This window comes from Talaromyces amestolkiae (genome assembly GCF_001896365.1).
Source record: "Talaromyces amestolkiae strain CIB chromosome Unknown scaffold14.1, whole genome shotgun sequence".
NCBI classification, from domain to species: domain Eukaryota; kingdom Fungi; phylum Ascomycota; class Eurotiomycetes; order Eurotiales; family Trichocomaceae; genus Talaromyces; species Talaromyces amestolkiae.
The window spans coordinates 734,098-758,346 of record NW_024468050.1 but is presented as its reverse complement, the minus strand read 5'-3'; the positions used below and the strand labels follow the sequence as shown (position 1 = coordinate 758,346).

General features: G+C 45.2%; 5 protein-coding genes across 5 annotated transcripts; 4 read left to right on the top strand and 1 right to left on the bottom strand.

The window, feature by feature from the left end:
* Positions 1-515: 515 nt before the first annotated feature.
* On the bottom strand, positions 516-3,450 carry BHQ10_007198 (uncharacterized protein; the record flags this gene model as incomplete). Its single annotated transcript, XM_040879867.1, has 6 exons — positions 516-532; positions 584-1,646; positions 1,696-1,737; positions 2,169-2,814; positions 2,868-3,116; positions 3,212-3,450. The coding sequence occupies 6 exons, from the start codon at positions 3,448-3,450 to the stop codon at positions 516-518; spliced, it is 2,256 nt and encodes a 751-aa protein (XP_040735702.1).
* A 2,414-nt stretch (positions 3,451-5,864) lies between these two features.
* BHQ10_007197 (uncharacterized protein) lies at positions 5,865-7,792 on the top strand (the record flags this gene model as incomplete). Its single annotated transcript, XM_040879866.1, has 9 exons — positions 5,865-6,023; positions 6,251-6,280; positions 6,346-6,568; positions 6,640-6,674; positions 6,734-6,839; positions 6,896-6,950; positions 7,029-7,091; positions 7,157-7,255; positions 7,315-7,792. The coding sequence occupies 9 exons, from the start codon at positions 5,865-5,867 to the stop codon at positions 7,790-7,792; spliced, it is 1,248 nt and encodes a 415-aa protein (XP_040735701.1).
* Positions 7,793-8,960: 1,168 nt separating this feature from the next.
* BHQ10_007196 (uncharacterized protein) lies at positions 8,961-13,418 on the top strand (the record flags this gene model as incomplete). The annotated part of the gene is made up of 8 exons (XM_040879865.1): positions 8,961-9,062; positions 9,119-9,189; positions 9,257-9,315; positions 9,379-9,433; positions 9,484-9,575; positions 9,629-10,000; positions 10,067-10,387; positions 12,721-13,418. 8 exons carry the CDS (start codon positions 8,961-8,963, stop codon positions 13,416-13,418), a joined length of 1,770 nt encoding a protein of 589 aa, XP_040735700.1.
* Positions 13,419-14,731: 1,313 nt separating this feature from the next.
* Positions 14,732-17,807, top strand: BHQ10_007195 (uncharacterized protein; the record flags this gene model as incomplete). Its single annotated transcript, XM_040879864.1, has 3 exons — positions 14,732-15,636; positions 15,688-16,250; positions 17,527-17,807. The coding sequence occupies 3 exons, from the start codon at positions 14,732-14,734 to the stop codon at positions 17,805-17,807; spliced, it is 1,749 nt and encodes a 582-aa protein (XP_040735699.1).
* An 800-nt stretch (positions 17,808-18,607) lies between these two features.
* On the top strand, positions 18,608-22,012 carry BHQ10_007194 (uncharacterized protein; the record flags this gene model as incomplete). The annotated part of the gene is made up of 4 exons (XM_040879863.1): positions 18,608-18,904; positions 18,966-19,224; positions 19,278-19,420; positions 19,475-22,012. 4 exons carry the CDS (start codon positions 18,608-18,610, stop codon positions 22,010-22,012), a joined length of 3,237 nt encoding a protein of 1,078 aa, XP_040735698.1.
* Positions 22,013-24,249: the final 2,237 nt, after the last annotated feature.

Sequence of the window (24,249 nt, the reverse complement as noted above, 5' to 3'; positions counted from 1 at the left end):
ATTTAGACGGTGCCAGACGAGCAATCGGGACTTTTATCATTGGCAAGTCATGCGATTATCCGCGGAGAGCACGAGATAACGGTCAACGGGTGCCTGCCTTGTGGCCTGAGGCATTCAACGCCGGCTGATTTCCGCGGGAAAATTACCGGAAAAACCAAGCTGCCGTGCCATTATACCCGATTGGGACTCCCGCACACGAACTTGTTTTCCTTCGCTCTCCGAAACCTTTCTTCCTTTCCTCTTCTCTTCTTCAACACAACTAAATCCAAGATGAAGAGACGGCCTTTGTCGGCAGTTGCAGCTCTCACAACCACGGCCTAGCGCTGTCAAGTGGGCGATGCTGATATGTCCCGGGCCCAAATCACCATCCTTTTAGGGACAATTTGAGACTATCCGATTGGAAGTGTTGTGTGTGTTTTGATGCTATACGCGTCTACTTCGACCCTTTACAAATTACCATACAATACAATTTCTCCAATGAAGTTCATTATCAACAAAAAGAATTATTTCATGTCTCATAAACCTGGCCAGTCTATGTATTGTCAGCAAGTCATGTAAACAAATAATGTCAGCAAGGACTTACCAAAAACTGTCCGCTCCTCCGCTTTCTTCGAGATAGTTACAGCATCACCAACTCGTACTTTAGCCACCACATCATCCTTTAAAAACCCATAGCGTCCAAAGACAGGCTTGTATATTGCACCCTTGTCGACGCGTCTGTCCTTGTTCAGTTTCTTGTAGATAATCCCATCGTCTGTCTTGTGGAAATCACCCGTCTCAAAGTCGACGTCCAACGAGCGACACCGAATACAGTTCGATGTCAATATAAGCTGTACGTCTTGACTGTCATCGTCCGTAGCCACACTCAACTCTGACCAAAAGTCCTCTTCCCATGCATTCTCAGCCCCGCCAACTACCACGTTAGGTCGGAACCTGGTAACTTCTACTCTTCCTTCACCTGCCTGAAACCGACTTGCTACATCTTTGACTGACTTTTCATTCACCACCATATACGATGCGCAATCAGCAAAGGTGAGAATTTCCTCGTCTCGTTCTTGTGTGGTACCGGCTCCAAGAAGAGGTACATAACTCGTCAATGTAGACAGCCACCCTCCTCTTTGGTCAGACTGGCGAGCAATATTCGGATTCATGGATCCCAAAACTCTCCTTCGATTCATTCCCGTGTACGTCAACACAACTTGAAATCCGAAGCATTCACTGAACCAGTCGTTGTATTTCTTGCCCATGACGTAGCCCATCATGGGACTTTGATGCATCGTCACTGGGATTTTTTCGAGTCCATCTACATCTGGTTCCAGCGGTACCACCAATGTTCTTCTCGGCTTGTTCTCGGAAACGGGTGGTTCCTGATACGTGACAATAATCTTCTTTTCTTGCTGCTCATCGTCATCAGGTAGAACGAGATCTGTGAAGAACAGTGACATTTGCGGGAAATGTGGGACATGCATATTTCTCAAAGTCGGCTTAGTCCTCTCTGTTTCGATGCCGCTGTTATGATCGTCATTTCCAGTGGCCGTTTCGACTTTGAGAAGCATAAAGCATCTGTCGTAGAGGATGCCATGACGGGTGACAGTGGCCTCTTGGAGTTTTGTGGGTTGGAGCGATTTGATGGGGTAGACGTATAACTGTGCACATCAGTTTATCAACCTGATATTGTGATATGTTTAGACATACCTCGCTGATATACATTTTCATAACTTCGGGATTATTTTTCAACTATTCAATGTTAAGTTAATGTTTTCAACATGCATTGATGTGCGGAGACAACAATCTGATGAATACGTTGAATAGATATCTGGATGATCTCGGGTTCGACTGCCATATTTGGATATTAGAGCCTGTCGATTTGTAATTACAGTATCTGCAGCCAATCCCATCGAGAAGCCGTAGTAGTATACATATTAATTTAGTGGATGGAAATCAGAGTTCGGCCTTGGATTTCCTTTTTTACTATGTGATCCCAAATCTAGGCGATATCAGTGCAAATGTGATTACAATATTGACTATAAATTCGTCTAAATATCGCACTCAGAGCTGTGTCATTCCACAACTCATCAAAGATAGATGTAACAGAAAGGCCCCGCTGTCGTGCTCATAAGCTCACTCATTGCTATCGGTTGGCCCGCCGCGTATCCCAAATCGATCACTGTGTCGAGCGTCGTATTCGCCGAGGGCGGATAATTTAAAAACGTCCCGGTGCCGGAGATGGCATTCTGGCGCTGTGCGAGATCAAGATTCTGCCAAATCCACCACACGCGATCAATCATGCCATGGTGTAGCCAAAAGGCAGGATCACCGGGCGACACAAACACATCGCGGCCGGGGTCGCCGCCCATCGAGTAGTGGCCGCCGCCGTGTACACCAATTGCACCACTACCCGGGACACCCTGCATGGCAAGCTGGAAGTCGGCGACGTCGGCATTGTTAAGGATCAGGCTCACTACAGACGTGAAATTGGCGTACTGCTGAATGAGGGCGGTGGTCAGATCACGCTTCAAGCAGCGAGGGTTGTAGTCGAGAGGATTGGCCGCCGCGGCTGATTCGCCCCCAGGCAATGCAAGAGCCACTGGGCCCAGATTTACAGTGTAATTGACAAATGGGCCACTGGTTACACAACCGCCTCCGGTGCCGAGAGGCAGATAGATATCAGCATAACCGGCAAGTGATAGGACTATGTCGCTGTCTGTATCATTTGGCCCACGAGGCACCCCGTTACCGGACATAGACGTGTCGCTTCCATCGAAGACTGGGTAAGTCTCCAGAGAGTTGGCGGCAGCAGGCCAGTTCCAGTACCTGGGACCTGTCAGCGCACTGATGATTTATTATCATGAAAGTCAGAAACTCACGGAATAGTGCCGGTGTAGCCGCACTCGTTGATCAGGGTCTGCTCAAATTCCCAGGTGAAGTAACGATGCCATGCGAGGAACGTTCCAGTATAGTGGATCTCGAGTGTCTGGTTGATATGTGTAGCCACAAAGTCATCGTATCGTGTTTTCGCTCCCGGGACCAGGTCAGAAGGAGTCTTAGAAGGCTTGCTCTGGAGACAGAGCACTGCATTGATATATGCTTTCTTCTGTTTCGTGCTGAATGTGGACCTGGTAATCGTTAGGAGAAAAGAGAAAAAGAGATTGAGGCACAGAGGAGAAAGAAGTGGCCTAATCAGCAGACGATGAAGAAGGAAAGAACATACCACTCCCGACGGATTTTCAGATTGCTCAAGCTGCAGCCGCTACGTTTGTTGGTGGTGCTGTTGTCAACACCGTCTGTAGAGACGTTATAGGCATATTGGCTCAAAGTGTCCAATTGCGAAGCAGCCTGGGATGTTGAAGTTGATGCCGCCGTAGGCAGAGTCGTTGAAGCTGTCTGCGCTAGGACCGTAGTGCTAGATATAAGAGCCAGCGCTCCGGTAGCCAGAGTGGTATAACGCATCGCGATCTATGGAAAGATGGAACCCTAATTATTACGCCTTCACAGGAACAAACGATTCAAAGTCTTGGAATCAGAGGCCCAAGAAAGAAAAATCTCGTCTTCCTCCCCTTCTTATACAAGTACCGGCAATCACCTAAGACTATGTAGGGTTATCGGAAGATGGGCCGAGACAACAAAACAGAAATAAAAACAGGCGGCTAGTTAATGCCACGATCAAAAGCCAAGTAGGATGGGGACTTTTTTCTAGCGAGCCCTTACTAGAAACAGTGTACACCGAGACCGAGTGGTCTATACTGTGCACACAAAACGGTCTAGACAATTGATTAATATCAGACTACACGCTTGCACATTGTACAGCCCACGTTGTCAATTAGAAAACTATTCCATAAAGAGTTCCTTAGTAGCTATGACTATTATTGTGGCTGCATTAAGGCCAACACACAGGAGCAATTGTATTCGCTCAGTCAACTCTTAGCCGCTGTGCCACACAAGCATGCATTCAACCATAGGCCAGGAAATTTTTCATTGCTACCTTGCCAGCATGTGGTGCAATCAACATGGCACCGAACGTCCCATATAGTGTGGAGTCAATCAATACGGGGATCAGGGATCTTCGGTCTTAGGCTTTTAGCAAGTAAAAACATGTTAGGATTATATTATTCGGCCGGTTGCAAAGTATTTCCTAAACTAGCCATTTTTCCGGGAATATTCATAAGCTAGGTTTATACTATTACTTGACTTAGGCCGGTTGAAGTATTAGACTTGAGACGGCTTCAAGAAGCGGCACTGAAGAGGTCTTTTATAGGTGGATTACTTGGTTGGTTGGTTGGTAAATCTACTTACAGTGTAATTACCGGTGCAGATTGTTGTAGTGCTATGACTCCCACAGGTTGAATACTGTAATAGAGTCAATAGACTAACTTCTCGAGGGTGTACAATCTACCGGAATGTGGAAGCATAGGCACAAGATACGTAGTAATTATGGGCCCCTTATTGGAGGTATTACTACAACCCCATTTCCGTTATCCGGCCTCTTCCCCATGGCCCGCTTGATCTGGGAGATCCCGAAACCCTTTGCCCCATACATTAGTACGGAAGTGGCTCATTGTTGGCTCAATTATGGAACATGCAGTTTTTATACGCCCCTATTTACTAGGAACATTGTGCAGGTACTAGCACATGCAAGAAATATCAAGTAGATATACAAATCACTGCAATTGAAATATCAAGGTAAGATGCCATACCATCAGCCGCTTGTGGAGTAAGGGTCTAGGGCCTCTGAATAACGTTTGTTAGCTTCACTAGGAATTCGTATTTGTATTCGACTAAAGTAGCGCCGGTACCATCGCTAGCCTCGGAGGAATCGCCGCAGACTCCGCATGTACTCCATATCCCAGTATGTTTATATGGACTCATGGAGTAGTGKGTGTGATTATTTCCACGCCCTTTTTCACTTCACCATGCTGACAATGATATGATCTAATAACATACCTTGTCATAGTATGTCGAAATATCAAATACACATTGTTATAATTCATGGAGTGCTATAATTTATGCACTATATCAATTGATAATGTTTTCTCCGGGATGTGAACTGTACTTTTGTACGTCTTAGGCTATTACCCGACGTTACACCGACGAAAAAACTTTTGTAGCTCGATATTCCGGAGCTGTCCTCCGTACCCTGTCCTCCGTCTGCCTCTGATAAATGAATGCGGTTTGGGACAAAGTTAAGCCTAATGTACACTTTACAAGGTTCTTCAAGTTCCAGAACTGCCCATGGTCAAGTCACACAGACCTCCGGATTCAGATGGCGTGGCCAGTAAATCCTATTGGAGCAATTGAGTTCGCTAAGTTTTTGCTGTCGAGTTCAGGCAATGCCCGAAGTTTGAAAGGCAACGAAAGGAAAACCTCATGTTGATGATTGGTCTTCTACTCCTAATCCTTCCGTGATGTTGGTATCCTGGTAGGCCGCGTTTCAGCACACTATAGTCGTATCACAGTCATCTCCTAGTTTACTACTGGAATATCTCTGGTCAATGGTAGCCACCACGATGTACGGAGTACACTATCATGCATTAGCCCCAACTTAGTCAATTTTGTCTTGTTCCAGAGCGCCATCAGTCAGGTACGCGGTGATCTTGCATCTACAACTCAAAATTCAAGAGTAAGCCATCCATGTCCAAGCCCCCTTGTCGTTCCAATGGCTAAGCTATTGTGCAATTGCCGTGGTACAACAGAATTAGCAACTCAAGTTAATGGAGGTCTCCTAGACTTGCATTGGTGTAGCTCTTCTAACATTATATCTCTCACTAGAACTTGACGTTATAAACTATTTGAGCCATTTTCACCTCCCGCCTTCTGCTCCTCCACATGACAAAACAGAACGAAGCCGTCGACATCAGGATAGCATAATGTCAACCGCCGCCCATTTGGGAGGAGCTGGACTGCCAGACGACAATCGCGGTCCGAATATTCTTGCTGCAGTCTCCGTTACTACCGGTGCTGCACTAGCAGTGGTCCTGGCCCGTCTATACGTTCGATGCTTCATTGTCAGAAATGTTGGTCTCGATGTGGGTATTATTCTTCCTATCACTTTCTTTTCAAACAGAAATGGAATTAGAACGAAAACAACAAAAGACAAAACAAGGAGAGCACTTTCTGGGAGCGATCGGTTTCCGGGGCCGATAGATGTGTCAACCAAGACGCCTGCTATGCCTTTTTTTCCTTCTACAGCCACTTTCAATTTTTTTTCATTACTGCCATTTTTCAGCAGGTCCGCTGACTCTGAAAATACAAGGACTATTTTATGACATTAACAATGGCACTGGTACGTTTCTCACCCTTACATTCGTTATAGATACTCTCACTATTTAAAATGACTGACAGTGACAGTCTGTAAGCGGATGGGCGATCATCATTCCAGAAGTAGCCCATGGCGCGGGACGACATCTAGCCTATCTCGATCCGGAAGTTGCTACCACAGGCCTGCACTTGAACTTTGTCACCCAGGCAATCTATTTATGGGCTATTGGCTTCGTGAAGATCTCAATTGGGCTCTTCCTGATTCGCTTTGCGCCGAACAAAGGGTATAAGATGTTTATTTGGACCATAATAGGTAAGAATTGTGCAAAGCCGAAGGGTGCTCTCTGACAATGTAATATACTAACTGATGTACCTTGATTTCAGGCATGATGGCGATCTACACTACGATATGCTTCTTCGTACGGAAAATATACCTCCGCATGATCTCGCTTAATGACCGAACTGATGAGTACGATAGACACTTATCTTCCAATGTAAAGACATTGCATCGATCTGGGATAGCAATGTGAAATCTAAATGTTTTACACCAAAGCAACTTATTGAGCTCAGCTACACCAACACAGGTCAGCGTGCTTGAAGAACAGAATATTGGTCCTAAAGCTGACAGGCCCTCATGAAGCTCTTAACATCCTTACGGATTTGATTTTCGCCTTTTTACCGGCTATCATGCTTCGGTACGTTCACAATCAAGTTGCTATAAACTCTGGGATGAAAAGAAAGGACGGTCTCGCATTAACAAGGATACGAAACAGGAAACTACAAGTCAACGCGCGAACCAAAGCATCTCTAGTCTGCATTCTCGGACTCGGCGTCTTGTAAGTTTCTTGCCTCATTACCTCAGTAAAGACCATGATTGGCTGATACCAGCTTTCATCTATAGTGCATGCGCTGCAGCATTCGTCAAACTTTCATTCCTTCCAAACTACGGAAAGACGGGAGATTTCCTTTGGGATTCGACAGACCTAACGATTTGGATCACGTATGGACACGCATCATTTTATCCTTGCCTTCAGACTTCATCTAACATTTGTGTCGTAGCACCGAATGCAATATTGGGATTATTGCTGGAAGCCTACCCTGCCTCAAGCCCTTGTTCAAAAGACTTCTCCATAGCTACAGCTCTGGCTCTCGCAGTCGCCTCTATGATTACAACAAATATGACCAGGGAACCAAATTGCGCTCACTCTCCCGCAGCGTAAACAAAAGTAAAGCTAGCTCTGGAGGAGTGCTTCGATCTGGTCACGCCCATGATGACAACAACGCCATATCCAACAAGATCAGTCATGTCAAGCMCCCCGCCACGACGATCTCGGGCATACACAATGATAACAGCAGTGAGGAAAGGATTCTTCCTGTCCGAAGTAACAGCCGTGGTGACGGCATCATACGGACAACTGAGGTGCAAATTACCACGGCATCGACTGGGAATGACACCGAGAATAACAAGGCATGGACTAGTAACACCTCACATGAGGCGTGGGAAACGAAACATGATGTTGAGGATCGGGTTTTCTAGTTCCTGGACTGGCCGCGCAATACAACGAGCTTTATGCCTAGGTGTGTAAGATACTGCTTAATATCGAATATTGAGATGTTTAGTCCCATGCTGTCTCCTCGAGCCTCCAATTCCAATTGAATACTAACTGCAATGTTTTTAGATGCACGAACAACAAAGACAGCTTTGCTCTCTGTATTATACTGTCTAGCGAAGACTAAAAATTTAACCTTTTATTTTTATTAAAAAAAAATAAGTTTCTTGCTTGGCTATTTTTCTTAAAACAATTCGGATCTGTTCCGCTCTTCAGCAATGAATGACCTGAGAGTTTCTACCCCGCGTTCTTCCATGGTTATCATTAAAGTTATTTCTAACATGACATTGTGCAGTCGAAAGGTTTTGTTCTCCCAAGCCGCAGAATGAAGTGTGCCAGGTTGGCTAACACTAGCTCTCTTTTACCGCTAACGTATATTGATCCTCGTAGGCGCTACCTAGGAATGCTTCGGCCAGAGACCTATCAAGCTCAATGGGGTCAACATGTTTCTAGGTTTCTAGCATAACGGGCGATGCTTATCATCCTCAGATAGGCCCGAGGCGCAGAGATATGCGATAAACACGAAAACCCCTATATCGAATAAAGCCAAGTAAGTGTTCTACGATACCTTAGCCAGACGGAATGCCATTCCGTTCTATGGACGAGTTCAACCCCATCAAAGTATCACATAGCCATGCTAATTCTTATGATAGGAATTCATTCTCAGTCCCGTAGCATTTCCGAAGCTAACCCTCGGAAAGGTTGATTCCTTCCGAGATGGCATTCCGCTGTTTGCTAAATGACTAACTACAGTGAGTCAAGGCTAGTTAATTAGACAGACCCCGATTGGTCCGCACCCTGCAATCTGTTCTGGGTGGGAGAAGGAGAGTTCAGAATTGTCGAACCGAAGCTGTTGACTTTTAAGTTGTTGATTTATGATATCGTAGCCTAGGTGCATTTCTAGATAGAGTATTTGCCCGTTGTTTGCTTCACCGTACCCCGCAAGATGGAATATATACTTGGCAAAATGGCCAGCGTATTTGTCGATCTGTCTTACACTCAAATAACATTACATATTGGACTATCATAGTCCTCTAGGGTCTACTCATTCTCAAATTTCTATTTATGATCCTATCGTTGAAGTATCTGCCCACAATGAAACGCAATGCAAGTAAGCTTGAGCTCGGCCCTGATGCCATATCAGAGCAAATTACAGCTACCAGAAGTCATAACTTGGGAGAAGTTCAGGAGGTGAAGGTAATTTAGGCATCATGATGGTATCGCTATAACTCTAGCTCATATCGAGTGCACAGAAAGGCTTTTCACGTTTCACGATTCTCTCCATGACTATTGTTCTTATGGCCACATGGGAGGCATTTTCAAGGTACGCCTGGCGGATCGTCGTCGTCACTTTCACTATGATAGAGAAAGCTGATGAGTGTCTTATATAGTACGATGGCAACAGCGCTGACCAGTGGTGGGCCAGTGTCCTTGGTTTACGGGTGTATTCGTCAGTGAAGAATAGCATCTTGCTCACTGTTCGAGGAGCTCATTTACTGACTACGCTGATTAGTGGCTATAATTGGCGCCATGGCTACCGCAGCATCCTTGGGGGAAATGACATCGATGTATGAGAGTATCGTCACAATCCATACGAATAGCTGCTGATATATCACAGGTACCCTACAGCAGGTGGCCAGTATCACTTCACAGCCAAATTGGCCCCCGAGCGATGCCGAAATTTCCTCAGCTGGCTTGTCGGATGGATAGGTAAGAACTAGCCATGCAAGACTGAAGCTTTTGTTAATTTATATCTGGCGTAGGTACTTTTGGCTGGATAGCCTTCACTGGCAGTGCTCCCTTTCTGGCAGCGACGATGATCCAGGGTTTACTGATCTTGAATTTACCGTCATATGACCCTCAGCGCTGGCACGGCACACTCTTATACTGGGCCCTTGTTGGGTTGAGCACGATTATCAACATATGGGGTAGCCGGCTCCTCGCTGTGGTGGAAGGATTATCGCTCTTCATCCACCTAGCTGCATTTCTCGTGAACTTCGTTGTTATTTTGGTGGTAACGCCAACGAAAAACTCAGCAAGCTTCGTGTTTACACTTTATGAAAATAATTCGGGATGGTCAAGCGATGGAGTCGCGTGGTCCATTGGTATGCTGTCAAGCTGCTATGTTCTAACAGGTAAGCTCAGTCGGAAAAATCCTAACTGCACCATCAAGACGTATGGCTAGAAATTATTTAATCTAGGTTTTGACGGAGCCATTCACCTCGCCGAAGAAATGCCTAATCCCGAAGTTGCGGTGCCATACTGTATGTTGAGTTCAGTCGCCATCAACGGTACTCTGGGTTTTGCCTTTGTGCTAGCAATTCTCTTCTGCATGGGCGACATAGACGCAGCACTCGCTACTAATACTGGATACCCTATCATTGAGATTCTGCGATATATAACAGGATCCAATGCAGCTAGTACTGCCATGACTTGCACGTTTATCCTCATGGCACTCTTGGCTACTGTTGCATTGTTTCCATCCTCATCTCGGATGGTGTGGTCATTAGCGCGTGACAGGGGTATGTCTTCTTATACTTATGTCTAGCGATCATGTAAATCACTTACACCCACCTCTTTAGCAATTCCGTTCCACGAGTATCTTTCCGAAGTGAACACGCGAACACAACTACCCCAACGCTCAATCCTTGTAACCAGTGCGATTCTTATATTACTCGGATTTATCAATATTGGGTCTACAGCAGCATTCAATGCTATTTTATCTCTTTCCGTGCTTGGAATACAGATTTCATACGCAGTTCCGGTTGCCCTAATGTTTTGGCGGCGACTTTCGTCGGAAAAAAAGACTCTCACATATGGACCATGGAAGTTAGGGCGCTATGGGGTGGCGATCAATGCTATCTCCATGGTTTATCTGATCTATACTAGCATCTTCATGGTGTTTCCAGCGAATCAGCCGGTTACTGCATTGAACATGAACTATTCTTCTTTGGTTTTCGGCGCTGTGTTAATTGCCAGTTGCATCTACTGGGCTTGGAAAGGTATGAAACAGTACGATGGTCCTAATATCGTTCTTCGACCTACGGCATAGATAGGATTTTTAGTGGTGATTGGATGTGAGAGTTGTTAGTTTTGATGAGATGTCGACGGCAATTGTATTGCGTTATGTCTCCTATTTCCTCACTACGTAGTGCCCCATTGCAGAAAATTACCTATATATTGTAGCTCATTGAGCACTATGGTAAGACATACGTAGTTTCAATTTGGGCCATCTAGTACGGGCCTAAAGATAAGCAGAGTCCACTCTGTGAATTTCTATATATCTCTGGCCAATACAAATGTAGTGAACCTGTCTCCGCTTTCTCCGCATTTCGATAGGATAACCTTGAATCTACGTACGTGTTTGAAGTGCTTGTTCACTATTTCGATCATCAAAATAAATTTCTTCAAAAATGTCCGTTTGGACAAGTTGAAAATATGACGCCACGGATACCAAAGCCTTTGAGTCGGCTCAAAACTCGTAGTAAGTATTCTTTTTTTACTTTCGTCTTCGTCATTTAGATACTGCGACTTACGATAATAGCTGGCTGTTCTCGGTGCAAACAAAGGGTAAGTGAAACTCCTCTCTCGTTCTCTCAATAGAAATTTCCAAGAATTTATAAGCTCAAAACCGTATTGCGAAGAAAATCAAATGCGACGAAACTCTTCCTCATTGCAATCAGTGCAGACGTAAGGATTTCGAATGTCCAGGGTACAAGCGTCCTTTGAAGTGGTCATCCAAATACGAATTAGGATGTACTCAAACACACATGAGAGATTCAAGCACGGGGTCTCAGTCTCTTGGAAGAGCATCGGCGAGTTTCATAACGTCGTGGGAAGCCTTTCCCTCGCAGGCCATAGGATCGCGAAGTATATCCACTCCTCAATTGAGCACAATCGCTTCGGGGGACACTGAAGATCCGAGTGCCAGCTCTTCTCATGGTACCCTGCATGTAGAAAAGATTCCAGGCGAAGAAATCCTGTTGTGGGACCGGTCAGACCTAGTCGCGAATCATGAATATCGACAAGATCAAATTGACAACGAACCAACACAAATGAGTGATACTTCAGTAGTATGGCTCGATTTCCGATCATTTATGCCTGAGCCTCTCGAGGACGATGATACAGAAATAATCAGATACTATTTCTCTACCGTGTGTCCCATCAATTCGTGCTTTGACTCTGCACAGAACTTTTTCCGTACTGAAATTAAAGACCTGATGAGCTTTTACCCTTTTATTTACCACTCCATCTTATCAATGTCGGCAGCTCATCTCGCGTCTAAAAAGGTGGACAACTCTATACTTCTCCTCAGACATAAAATCAAGGCCATTTCTGCTCTGGGTGACGAGATCAAGCGGCTAAGGGATATCGGGGAGCCCAAAGATGGTAGTACGGAACAGGTTTTGCTTGCTACTATTATTCTCGGTATGACCGATGTAAGTGTCTAATATATTCACTCATGTGTTCAGTTTTTGTCTAATAAATACTCTCAAGGGATGGCACAACCCATCATCACTAGGCATCACTCATTTACATGGAGCGCGAGTCCTACTCAAAAGATGGCTATCAATCGATGAGCAGAATATAGCACTCTCTGTGAATCACTGCTCTTCAAGAACGAAAAGCTTCATAAGTGGGATTATGGCATACTGGGAAGACGTGGCGAGTTTTGTTTCAAATCAACCGATGGACATGATAGCCTACATGGATTGCTTCAGCAAACCTGATCATACAATTACATACCAACCAAATCCATGGACAGGGATTTGCACTCCGCTATTTGTTTATATGTCCAACGTTGGAACTCTAGGAAGACAAAGATCAATGGTACAAAGATTGACATTGGAAACAGCTACTACCGGAATTAAAGAGTCCCTTGACTCCGGATTGATGCAACGAGCCTATGAACTTGAGAAGCAAGTTCATGAATACCGACCACCTGACCATAGTCAAATAGGCGACACAGACGACCCCAGGACACCTGTCAGCCATCTCATACGTATTGCTCAGATCTATCGACTGGCTGTGTTGTTACAACTCTACCAAAGCTTTCCGGAACTCCTCGAAATTGCTTCCGACAAGATGGTACAACATGACACGCGCAACAATACTCTTTTGAGTATGCTTGCTATGTCATACAGTATCTTGACACTCATTGCGGCGATTCCACGTACTTCAGGCGTCAATTGTTTACTTACTCTTCCCTTGATCATTGCCGGTAGTACGTTGCAACAGACCGCGCATTGCGTTCCAGAAGTCATCCTCAGTCTACCATCTCGAGATATTATCGCGGCAGAAATACTTGCACTCAATAACCAGGACAATGTTATATCCTATTGGAGAGACTTTGTTAGGGAGCGGATAACGGCAGTCCATCAGTATGTCGGGGTCGCAGCGATAATCCGTGGTCTGGAGATACTAGAAAAGGTGTGGGCTCAAGCTGATCTCAAGTCAGCTGCAAGTAGTTCACTATTGGGATCCTTATCAGCCACCCTTGTTCTCTGGCCAGATGTCATGGCTGATGAGAGGCTTGAGACTATCTTGGGCTAAGAGTGAAGAACTAGATGATAAATTTCTACACGATGTTATCTCAATAGATTACTCGACCTTTCTTATTTACATAGTACTTTCAACAATATAGCGCCTTTTTGTTATTTTCGTATTCATTGAAGTGGGACCGTTCATGAACGTTAGTTGCATGGACACTGCCGTCAATAGCCCTAACTCGTCCGAAAACGGCAAAAAAGTGCGGCGACGCAAAGAGACACGATTGGCCGCCAGCGCCAGCGATCATCTAGCTATGATATTATGCAACATCGTGTTTTATGATTTCAATGGCCTACAAGAGATAGATAGCTCCTTCTCAGTTCATTTCCTGAAGTACGCATCTCAGCACTTAGAGCATCCGACATTTTTCAATTTCGAGATCTTCTCCATATGCAAAATGGTACTTCAAGTAAAGCGAAAGACAGAGCTCTACAGAGTCGCCACATTTGGCGGAATACCCAATGTAATTTCCGGTCAGTACGTGCATTTGCAGCCAATTGAAAAATGACACAAAGGATTTCTTGGGGACCGAAAGTGACAGGATTGTGAATCCCATTGTGGGATCATGGTTTCGTATTGAGAGCGTACCAGAAGCAACACCTCCAAGATATGAGTACGATGAAGTTGGAGTTTTTGTTGAAGGTAACCGTCCTTCTTTCTCCCTATAATTCGTTCGATCTCTTCACTTGCTTACGTGAGCGTGCCATATAGGTGAAATCAACATTTGGGATAAGACTAGCCAGCGCACCACAGTAAAGCAAGGCGATACTTTCTTCTTCTCTCGAAGAAGTACCATTACCTCATGATCCAACAGCTATGGTATAGCTTGTAAATGTGGAAGGTTGTAGAGAGGACTGAGGTAGCCAAAACAGCTAGGAGTCGGGGATAGAACGTGTCTCAAGCCAATGTCTGGTGCGATAAGTTACCATGCCAAAGAGGACCTCTTTTAAAAAGCTCTAAAGGCGTTAAATAGAGACAAAAAATGTAAATATCGTGTCATGAATGCTAAAAGAAATACACCGCTAGAACGTATCTTATTGCATCTTGGTAAAAACTCGGCGATTAGGCTTTAGGATGATCGCTGCGTTTCGTCGCATCAAGATATTCTCGGGGCTGGAATTGCTGTCTCTCGCGATTACTAAATTGGCGAAAAAGTGCGTCGACAGGCTCCAAAGCCGGTAATTAGTACACCAAGGCAAAAGGTGAAAATGTTTGCCACAGTACTTTTAATTACCTATATAATATGCTCTGGAGATTCTAGTTTTCCTTAAGTGAGATGTTCTTCAAATTAATTCTGTCATAGAGAACTCTCCAATATGTCACGTTCTAAAGAAGGATTCTTATGGACACCAACCCAGGAAACTGAGGGTCTGCTTAGCGACGCGGTACAGCAGGGATCTCGTAGTATTCAAGATTACTATGATGTTATTGTTGTTGGTGCCGGATTTTCGGGCCTCATCGCTGCTCGAGATCTAACCCAAAAACATGGGCTTAGGGTCCTACTGGTGGACGCCCGGGATCGAATTGGCGGCCGTACCTGGACAGCAAAAGTGCAGGGCGAGGAGATCGAGATGGGAGGCACCTGGGTTCACTGGAACCAGCCACATCTTTATGCTGAGCTCCACCGATACGGCCTACATCGCAACCTCAAGACGTCTGCTGGTACGTCCGCAGCTGAAATGCAATATTTCAGGCCTGGTCCAGGACAACTAGAGGTGGTGCCGGCCGAAAAGTACGTGGCAGTGTTAGAGAGTGTGGCACAACGATTTTTCTCTATCGATGGGTTGGAAAGCAGATCACTTATGCCTTACCCCCATGATCCGTTGCGGCAACCATCTCCTTGGCAGGCATACGATTATCTAAGTGTGAAGGATCGGCTAAACCAGCTACACGATATCCCTCATTGGGAAAAGGAGCTGTTCGAATCAAATCTCAACACATTTGGCAGCGCTCCAGGAAAAGACATCGGCTTTGTTGAAGCACTACGTTGGTTCACATTGGGAGGACATAGCATGGTAGGGGTCTTTGAGCTTGCTGGTAAATTTAAGCTTGGAAATGGAGGAATTACTTCGTTTGCCCGAGCCATCTGGAACGAATTTAACGGAGACTCCTTATTCAACACCCCAATCAATGGAATCTACCAGGGAGATGGTGGCGTGGAGATCAATACAAGCCACGGCCAAATTTTAAGAGCTAAGCTTGTTATATCGACTATTCCACTGTCAGTCTGTTGCTTAGAGAAAGAGGGATAAGAACTGACAACTGTTTATAGTAACTGCCTGAATGACGTTCAATTCAGCCCTCCACTTTCCCCTATGCGCCAGGCAGCAATCGCAGAAGGGCACATTAACAGGGGGGCCAAGATCCATTTCAAGCTACGAGAAACCCTGCCAGGTTGGTTCTGGACCTCAAACGGCTATAATGGATCGGATTTTGTCTTTGCCTTTTCCGACCATAATGGAACCCAGCCTTCAGGTCCGTCCGGCACATGGTGTATCGGCTTTGGTTACAATGGATGTCTCACCGATAAGAAGGATAGCAGGAGTATCTTGAAAGCTTTCAAGCAGGACATAAATCCTAATCACAATGTCGAGGCCTATGCTACCCATGACTGGATGAATGATCCATACGCCAAAGGTGTATGGGCCTGTTGGGGACCTAACTCCACTTCAAAGTATCTGAAGGCGCTGCAAAAACCTCATGGACGTATAATCTTCGCTAGTGCTGACTGGGCAGCTGGATGGCGAGGTTTTATTGATGGTGCCATTGAGCAAGGCCAATTCGCTGTTCGGGATATAATACAGTTGCTGGAGAATGATCTGTCTACCGTCTCAGGTAAGCTATAGTGTCCTAGACACGCTATTTCATCTTTGACTGCTGAGTTACACAATGCGTTTGTGCCGATGTATTTCGTGGTTTCATGTAGTGGAGCGGGCCTCTCGCATTGATGATGATAGCCGGGGATTTGTCAGTGTTGGTTTAGAATTCCTGCAAGTTGTGTGTTATCAATTGGTTTTGGGAGAGAACCGCACTTGTGGGGGTTACTTTGGTGACAGTTTAGCTCGAAAGTATGTACCTAGAAAATGGGTCATATAATAATTGACAAGCCGTACAGATGCTAAACTAAGCCAATTTCTAGTGTAAACTAGACCTCTGACGGAAATGCATGCATCAATTCGTGGAGCTTACAAGGGAGGCGTCAGGAAGTTAATTCTCTCGATTACAACAAGCTCTCTTATGAAATGATGGGTTCTTTGTCGGTTCGTTTCGCGTCATGACTAGTGCAACAAGATTCAAAGAGAGTTTCATGACAATTAAGCACCGATGATACAGATTGTGAGCTAACATCAATCTGAGTTGTCGCCCTAATCTCTCCCGGACACCCCTCGCCGAGCATATTATCGCGGAAAAGCGAGCCATCTTTTGTTGGAGATGCCATGGAAAACATCTGGTAACCTTGTCGCTGAGCAAAATAAGAGTCTTTCAAGTGCCGTGAATGGTCAGTACCCGAATCTGCGTTTGAGGACTGTTTGTACGAGATAGAGTCCCAGAGGGGTTTCAATGTCGGTAAACAGCCGGTGAATATAATGACAAAGGTTTCCGATATGCTCCATAGAGTTAAACCATATTCGCCCCCTTGATCATCCAACATGAGTCAGAGGAGAAAAGAACGGATGAATCGAGCAATTTACGGAAGTCGGGCACTTACAAGTGAAGTCATCGTCACTAAGAGAATTGAGCTCTATTGTCTTGACAATGCCGCAAATAGCAGCCCTATATTTTGCATAAGAAGAAGTCAGTCAGGAAAAGAGAGCAACAAAAGAGCAAACGACGGCTTACATGGAGCCTAGGCTTAGTACAACGGACAAATAAATTCTTCTTTGGGTGGTGACGTTGAGGTTCCAAAAGATAGTTGCTGGGAGTATTGACAAAATCACATCCGCCATGATGTTTTCGCCTATAGTCATGGGCGATGATGCACCAAGATTAGCAAACAAATACTGGATAAAAATGTCGGTGAAACAGACTATTGGACGCACTTGACATGAAATATGCAAAATCTAGCTGTGTCCGCGGGGGCCAGCAGCTATGCGGCACATCTGGGTTCCAGTTCGCCTTGATCGGGCGGCACTGGACAAAATTGAATATGCAATTCAGTATATTGATAATTGCGGTCAGGACCATGACCATCCATACTACCCATCTCTGCCACTGATTGGAGCGGCCCATGAGGCGGAGGATGAGACTACCCACAGCAGCCTTCCCAGTCGCGAAGGACAAGATATTGGCGGCTCGAAGGAAGAAATTTATCTCGAGAGCATCGATGATTTCATCTTCAGAAAGGAATTGTATATGTCGATATCCGCCCACGTTGGACTGGGCTGTAGCTAGAGCTGCACAGATAATGAGTAATCCCTGTCAATCGAGATGCAATGTAAATCACTATCGTTTCAACGAGTCATACTCTTGGGAGCAATACTCACCAGGGTAACTAGCATAAGCCAGTCGTCCCAACTGATCCTTTTGATCATAGTCCTTGCATAAAATCTCGTAGAGACAAAGATGACCGCAACTGCACTTTCAGTCCATAGGATTGCCATAACCACCGGGCCTCTGTTGACATCTAGCACTTCTGAGCTTGACATTGTAGCTCCAGATTTGTGACTATATTTTCTGTCTCCGGGTTTGGCTACATATCACTTTTCGATGTCGTAGTAGGAAGTGGTGGCAGCAAAAGTGTTTAAATCATGAGCCGACATGATTAAGGAAAAGATCAATTGATTTTTCGAATTTTGAATACGTATGTTTAAATCACTATCAGGAAGAAATTTACGGTAATTTACGGTAAGAGAAGGAGGAGCACCAGCTGATTGAAGGAAGCTGACTGCTTGGGAAGCACAAGAACAACTTTCCCAGGAAACCATGCAATTTCTCGACTTGCCAACTGCATGAAAGCCATTAATGAAAACATCGGAGGGTGTACAATATGCAATGCATGAGACTCGTCGATGCATCCTTACCCAGGCAATTCCGGCGAATATCCCAGCGCTGTGTAACCATGGAAATTACGTGTCTTATATGTCTCCTTGCTCTTATTCCCGCGTGCTCGATGTTTGCTTTCTCCTCCTTCCCATTCACAAGAACAAAACATACATTACGAGTACTCTTCATTTCATCATTTTATCGTCATCATGCCTAATAGCAGAACTGCCGCGGCTAAGCATAGCCTCCTACCTACTATCGTGGATCAACTAGCCCGAGATGAACCCAACAGTCTCTGGGGGGAGTATCCCAAGTCGAAAACCAGTCTTAACGATGGGTACGATGAGCTGACGTACAGGCAATTTGCCAATGCGGTGAACGCAGTTGCTCATCAAATTGAGAAAAAGATTGGTAGAAGGGATACCCGAGAGCCTCTGGCTTACCTTGCTAGCAGCGATCCGCGTTGCTCTATAGCCCTGATCGCAGCCATGAAAGTGGGCTGCAATGTGAGCATATGCTACTGTCTCTGGACGTCAATGTTATGATTCTGCTAATGCTCTCGTTTAGTTGCTTATGATATCTGAAAGAAACAGTGTCGCTGCCAACCTCAAGCTTCTAGAGGATACCGGTTGCTCTGTGCTCCTCATAACAGATCAGACTTTTGCACCTGTTCTGTCATTGCTGTCGGAAACAACATTGGAAGTAGTGGAACTGCTTCCATTGCATAGGCTGCTCCATGAAAAACAGCCGGACTACGTTTTCACCAATCGGCTTGCTGAGATGAGAACAGAAACCGCATTTACCGTTCATACGTCTGGGTCAACGGGTAAGAGAACAAAAAGATACTCTTTTCTGCGCTTCTAATCAAACCTTGAATAGGATTCCCCAAGGCGGTGCGTATTTCTCATGAGTACATGTCACGCATGATTCAGAACATGGGGTTAGAGGCCCCCGCTGGTCATGAAATGTTAAGCGATATCACGGGGAATAATCGATGTATCCTCCTTCTTCCTTTGGGGCATGTAAGTTGACCACGAAATGTAAATTCCAGGAGGAAATCTGACTTGGATCCCAAGAATGCAGGAATATATTTCGGAGTACTGAATGCTTTTTTCAACAACACCACCGTTATACTACCTATTCCAGGCGTTCCTCCCAACGGGGAGCTGCTTCAGGAGATGCTTCAGTACAGACAAGCAGATTGGGCAGCGGTGGCTCCTTTGACACTCGAAGAAATATCCAAGGATACCACTCTGCTCAATGAGATTTCAAAAAAATTGAAGATGGTGGTCTATTCCGGTGGAAGTCTGCCAAAGGTGTTCGGCGATGTCATTGCGTCGAAGATCAAATTAACGACCCAGATAGGCTCATCCGAATGTGGGCCTATACCTACAATGTATCGGCACGGTTATGACTTTGTAAGGGATTGGAACTATCTCCAAATCCACCCTTCTGTCGGTGCTAAATTTGACCCATTGCCTCAAGGCGTCTTCGAGCTTATATGGGAACGCTCCCCTGAATTTGAGCCATTCCAAACCGTTTTCACCGTATATCCAAATTTGTATGTGTACCGTACGAAAGACTTATTCACACCTCATCCAGAATTGCCGGATGTTTGGACTCATGCATCTCGATTAGACGATATCATAGTCTTTCTCAATGGCGAAAAAGTCAATCCTATTGGTTTTGAAAGCAGTATATGCAAGCATCCCAATATTTCAGCTGCCCTCATGTTCGGTTTTCAAAGATTCGAAGCCGGCCTACTGATACAACCAAGAGATCCTGCATATCCTCACACCACTATTGAAAAATCTCGGTTCATTCAGGATATATGGCCAATAATTGAACAAGCTAACAGTATCGTCCCTGCTTATGCGCAGATATCGCCGTCGCATATTTGCTTTACAGAGCCAGACAATCCAATCCTTAGGACTCTGAAAGGTTCAATACGGCGCAGTGCGACTCTTGAGCAGTATGCCACGAAGATCAATCAGCTGTATGCAGATGTGGAGCAAATATGGACTCTAGGAACATCTCACTCCCAAGATCTCGAGAACATAGATGCTATAGAGAACGTTACGAAACGAGCAGTTCTAAAGGCAACCAAGTGGACTGATGTCGAAGCTAATAAAAATTTCTTCGAGCGGGGGATGGACTCACTCCAGGTCTTGCAGCTGGTACGTAAGCTTCGGGTCGAAACCTCTCTACGCACAATCCAGCCCAGCACGATATATCTTCGCCCGACGGTCACTGCTCTGGCACAAGATTTAAAAAAACTGATCGCCGAGAAATCCAATCCGGAGAGCACTCAAAAAGAGGAACAGGTTAGCATCTTGTCTAGTATATTGAATGATTACACCGACAAGATAGACCAACTTCCTTTCGATACCGCAACCTCTGCTACTGCTCATGCATCGATCAAGCAGGTAGTCCTCCTGACAGGGTCAACTGGATCGATTGGCTCCTATATATTGAAAGCTCTGCTACAAGAAGATTGCGTATCCCACATCTATTGTCTGAATAGATCTGTGGACTCATCCACTTTACAGCAGGAGCGGAACAAGTTTCGAGACTCAAGTCTTCCTACTGAGTTCGCAAAAGACAAAGTAACATTTTTATCAGCGGATCTTTCTGATTCAAAATCGCTGGGCCTTCTCAAAGGCGTCTACACCACTATCGCTGAACGCATCACACTTATTATCCATAATGCTTGGATGGTGAACTTTAATGCCCCCTTGCCAACATTTGATTCCCAGCTCTCAGGGATAGTGAATTTATGTTCACTATGTGGACGCTCTACACTCAAAGCACGATTTGTTTTTATCTCATCGATTTCCTCGGTTATGAGTGTCGATCAATCATGCATCCCTGAATCTGTCACTACTGATATGAGTGCGCCCCCTTCAATTGGTTACTCACAAAGCAAGTATATCGCCGAGCGTCTTCTAGCCCACGCAGTTTCCAAGCATGACCTTGAAGTTAAGACCCTACGTCTGGGCATAATTGCTGGGGCATCTAGAAGCAACGGTCGATGGAACTCTGCTGACTGGATTCCCGCTTTGATACTAGGCTCAAAAGCTTTAGGTGTAGTTCCAGAACATTTGAGTGGAAGAGGCAGTGAGAGTGACGATATCATTGACTGGGTTCCTATCGATGTTGCTGCGGATACAATTGTCGAACTAAGCCTGGGGAATGTCAGGGATCCCAACCACAGTGTCAATGTCTTCCATATATTGAATCCCCATCAAACAACATGGAAAGCATTGCTGCCATCAATTATCGCATCTATCGAAAGTCGAGCAAATAGTTCTATCCAAGTCGTTTCCCCAGCAAAGTGGATTTCGAAGTTGCGAACCAGTGCGTCAGCAATTCTGACTAGCAACGAGGATGTTCCTGATAAGGCCACGAATTCTTTAATTCAGGTAAATCCTGCTTTGAAGCTCATTTCTTTCTTCGATACACGTTTCGGAGTCAATAGTCAAGTGCATATTACAAAGAAGTGGGAATATAGCAAAGCAGAACAAGCGAGCAGAAATTTGAGATCCGCACCGGCAATTGACGGAACCATGATGGCGCGATGGATTGGACAGTGGATTGAGCCGCATCTGCAGTAAATTGGAGAAATATCTTCTGAATATCTGACAATGCTTGACAAGGGGTCATGGGCATTGGGACATATGTGTCCTGGTAATTTATTCGTGGCCAACAGATTGTTTTCTCCCCCATCCTTTACTTGCTTTCTACAGGCACACGCCCGTCAAAGAACGTTATGTGGGACTGTTTCAAAGATTAAAGTTTCCAATCCAGTAATCACTGCACTATCAGAATGGTATTTCATGAGTACATAAAGCTTGATATGCAAGTAGCCTGCATGTCTGAGCTGTACCTAGTGCTGACTTCCAATAATTTTCAATAAAGAGGTGGCCGAATAGGCTAAAACGGAATGGTCTTGCGTACATTCATGCATATTCTTTAGAAACAATTTCAAAGAATGAATATTATACCAAAAGATCCGCCACTGGATTGATCGACCATAGAATCCCGTTGTCACCGACTGGCTCCGGAGCAAAAGAAAGAGGACCGCTAGTCAAATCACAGCAGTCCGGATCACCCGGAACACCCCAGCATTAACATAAGAGCTTGCTTTTAGGGCAAAAAAGAGACAAAAAGTTTACATACAACAGCTGGGATTCGCTGGTGGTCACACCCAACTACTAACCAGCCGGCGTGTGGCTTAAGTACGGCTGAGCGGACGGGAAGCCCTGTTCTCCACACCCTATGGTCGTATGTGCTTGAAAAAGAAATGTAATGGCTTATATCGATAGTGATGAAGAGGATGGATGATCGTCTTCTTTGAAATGCGAAGCTTAGGGTAGCAGAAAGAGCTTAAAGTATCAGAATCCTACTCTTATTTCCGCGTACGGAACCCCTTTCTTGCCGTTCTTCTGCACCTTGATGAATATCGAGTCAAATCGATAGATATAGAAGCCCGTGTAGTCCACTGTCACATTATCTTCCAATCTTTTACTCATTGGGTATGAATATCGATGTATTTGCCATTCAAGTTCGCCGTAGACAGACAAGACATTTCGAAACATGCGGACTCTCACATTATTATGCGTACCCTATGAACGCCATCCCACAGCTGCTCAAAGGCCCCCAATATACGCCTGTAATATGATTGTCGAGAGAAGGTGGTCGGAGTTCTGTGACCACCACGGCATTTGGGTCCGAAGCAAATGACCAATTGAGCATACGGCTGAGCGGACGGCAAGTCCTGAATTCCACACAGATCTAGCCAGCGGCCGATACTGATCAGGTCATAGAGCATGGGTTAATAAGCTTCTATAGGGCTTCGGAAGCCATAGCTAGAAGGGAACGTTGCAAAACTATACGTTGCTAAGTACTCTCAGTACTCTCGTTTGGGTGTGAGAACCTATTACGCTGCTCTTCTGCGTCACACCATTTGGCTCTTGTTTACTCAAGCAGCTATTGTGGTGTTTCGCCACCTGGTGTCTGTTGCATCATGTTGCTGCTGTAGTCTTGGACTTCCTGAACTGCAACCATATCATGCAGCGCCTTATATCAAGTTTCCAGCATCATGACAATATTTGCATCTCTTCCGACAGTATGTGGAAATTCATTGCTCCTTGAATCACGAGCACAAGCTCCTCGATCGGGGAGCATCTTGATTAATTTCTCGCCTCGGCTTGAAAGATCACGGTACCATTGGTAAGTACGGAGGCCACTGATCCATTAGCTAAGATTTCATTATGCAAAGAAGCTGCGGCATCTGATAATGGCGAACCGCATCAATATCGTCGACTGATCCCCGTGGAAGTTTGGCAATCCATTGAAGACACGCTGTCTCCGAATTCGCCCCGTAACAGGCAGTGTTTAGCAACGAAGTTCCTCACTCGGTAGGTCACAGTGTTGGAGTAGGATTATTTCCATCTACATTGAAGTTGACTTCGTAATGATTAATGAGTCTGCGAAGAGCTTCGGTGCGGTGCTTCTTTTCCCCGCGGCAACGTAAAAGGGACTCGTTACTACCCTTCGGAGGTTTATTTCAATATATCTCTTCAGAGCGTCGACGTCGTTGAGCGCGACGATTTCTTGGAGAAGTGCCCTGTATTCAGTCTCATATTTCCGCCGGATCTCGCAGTCCGGGCACCCCGACATATCCAAGCTCATGTTGATTAGTGTGAAAGTCCATATAGCCCATCACCACTGCCTATTAAAGCTTCATTCTCCTTGATCATAGATATTATATGTCTGCAATTCAAATCTTGCTCTGAGATGTGTCGTCAACTTATGGTTATTGGGAAGGCGCCAAAGTTGAAGTGAGAAG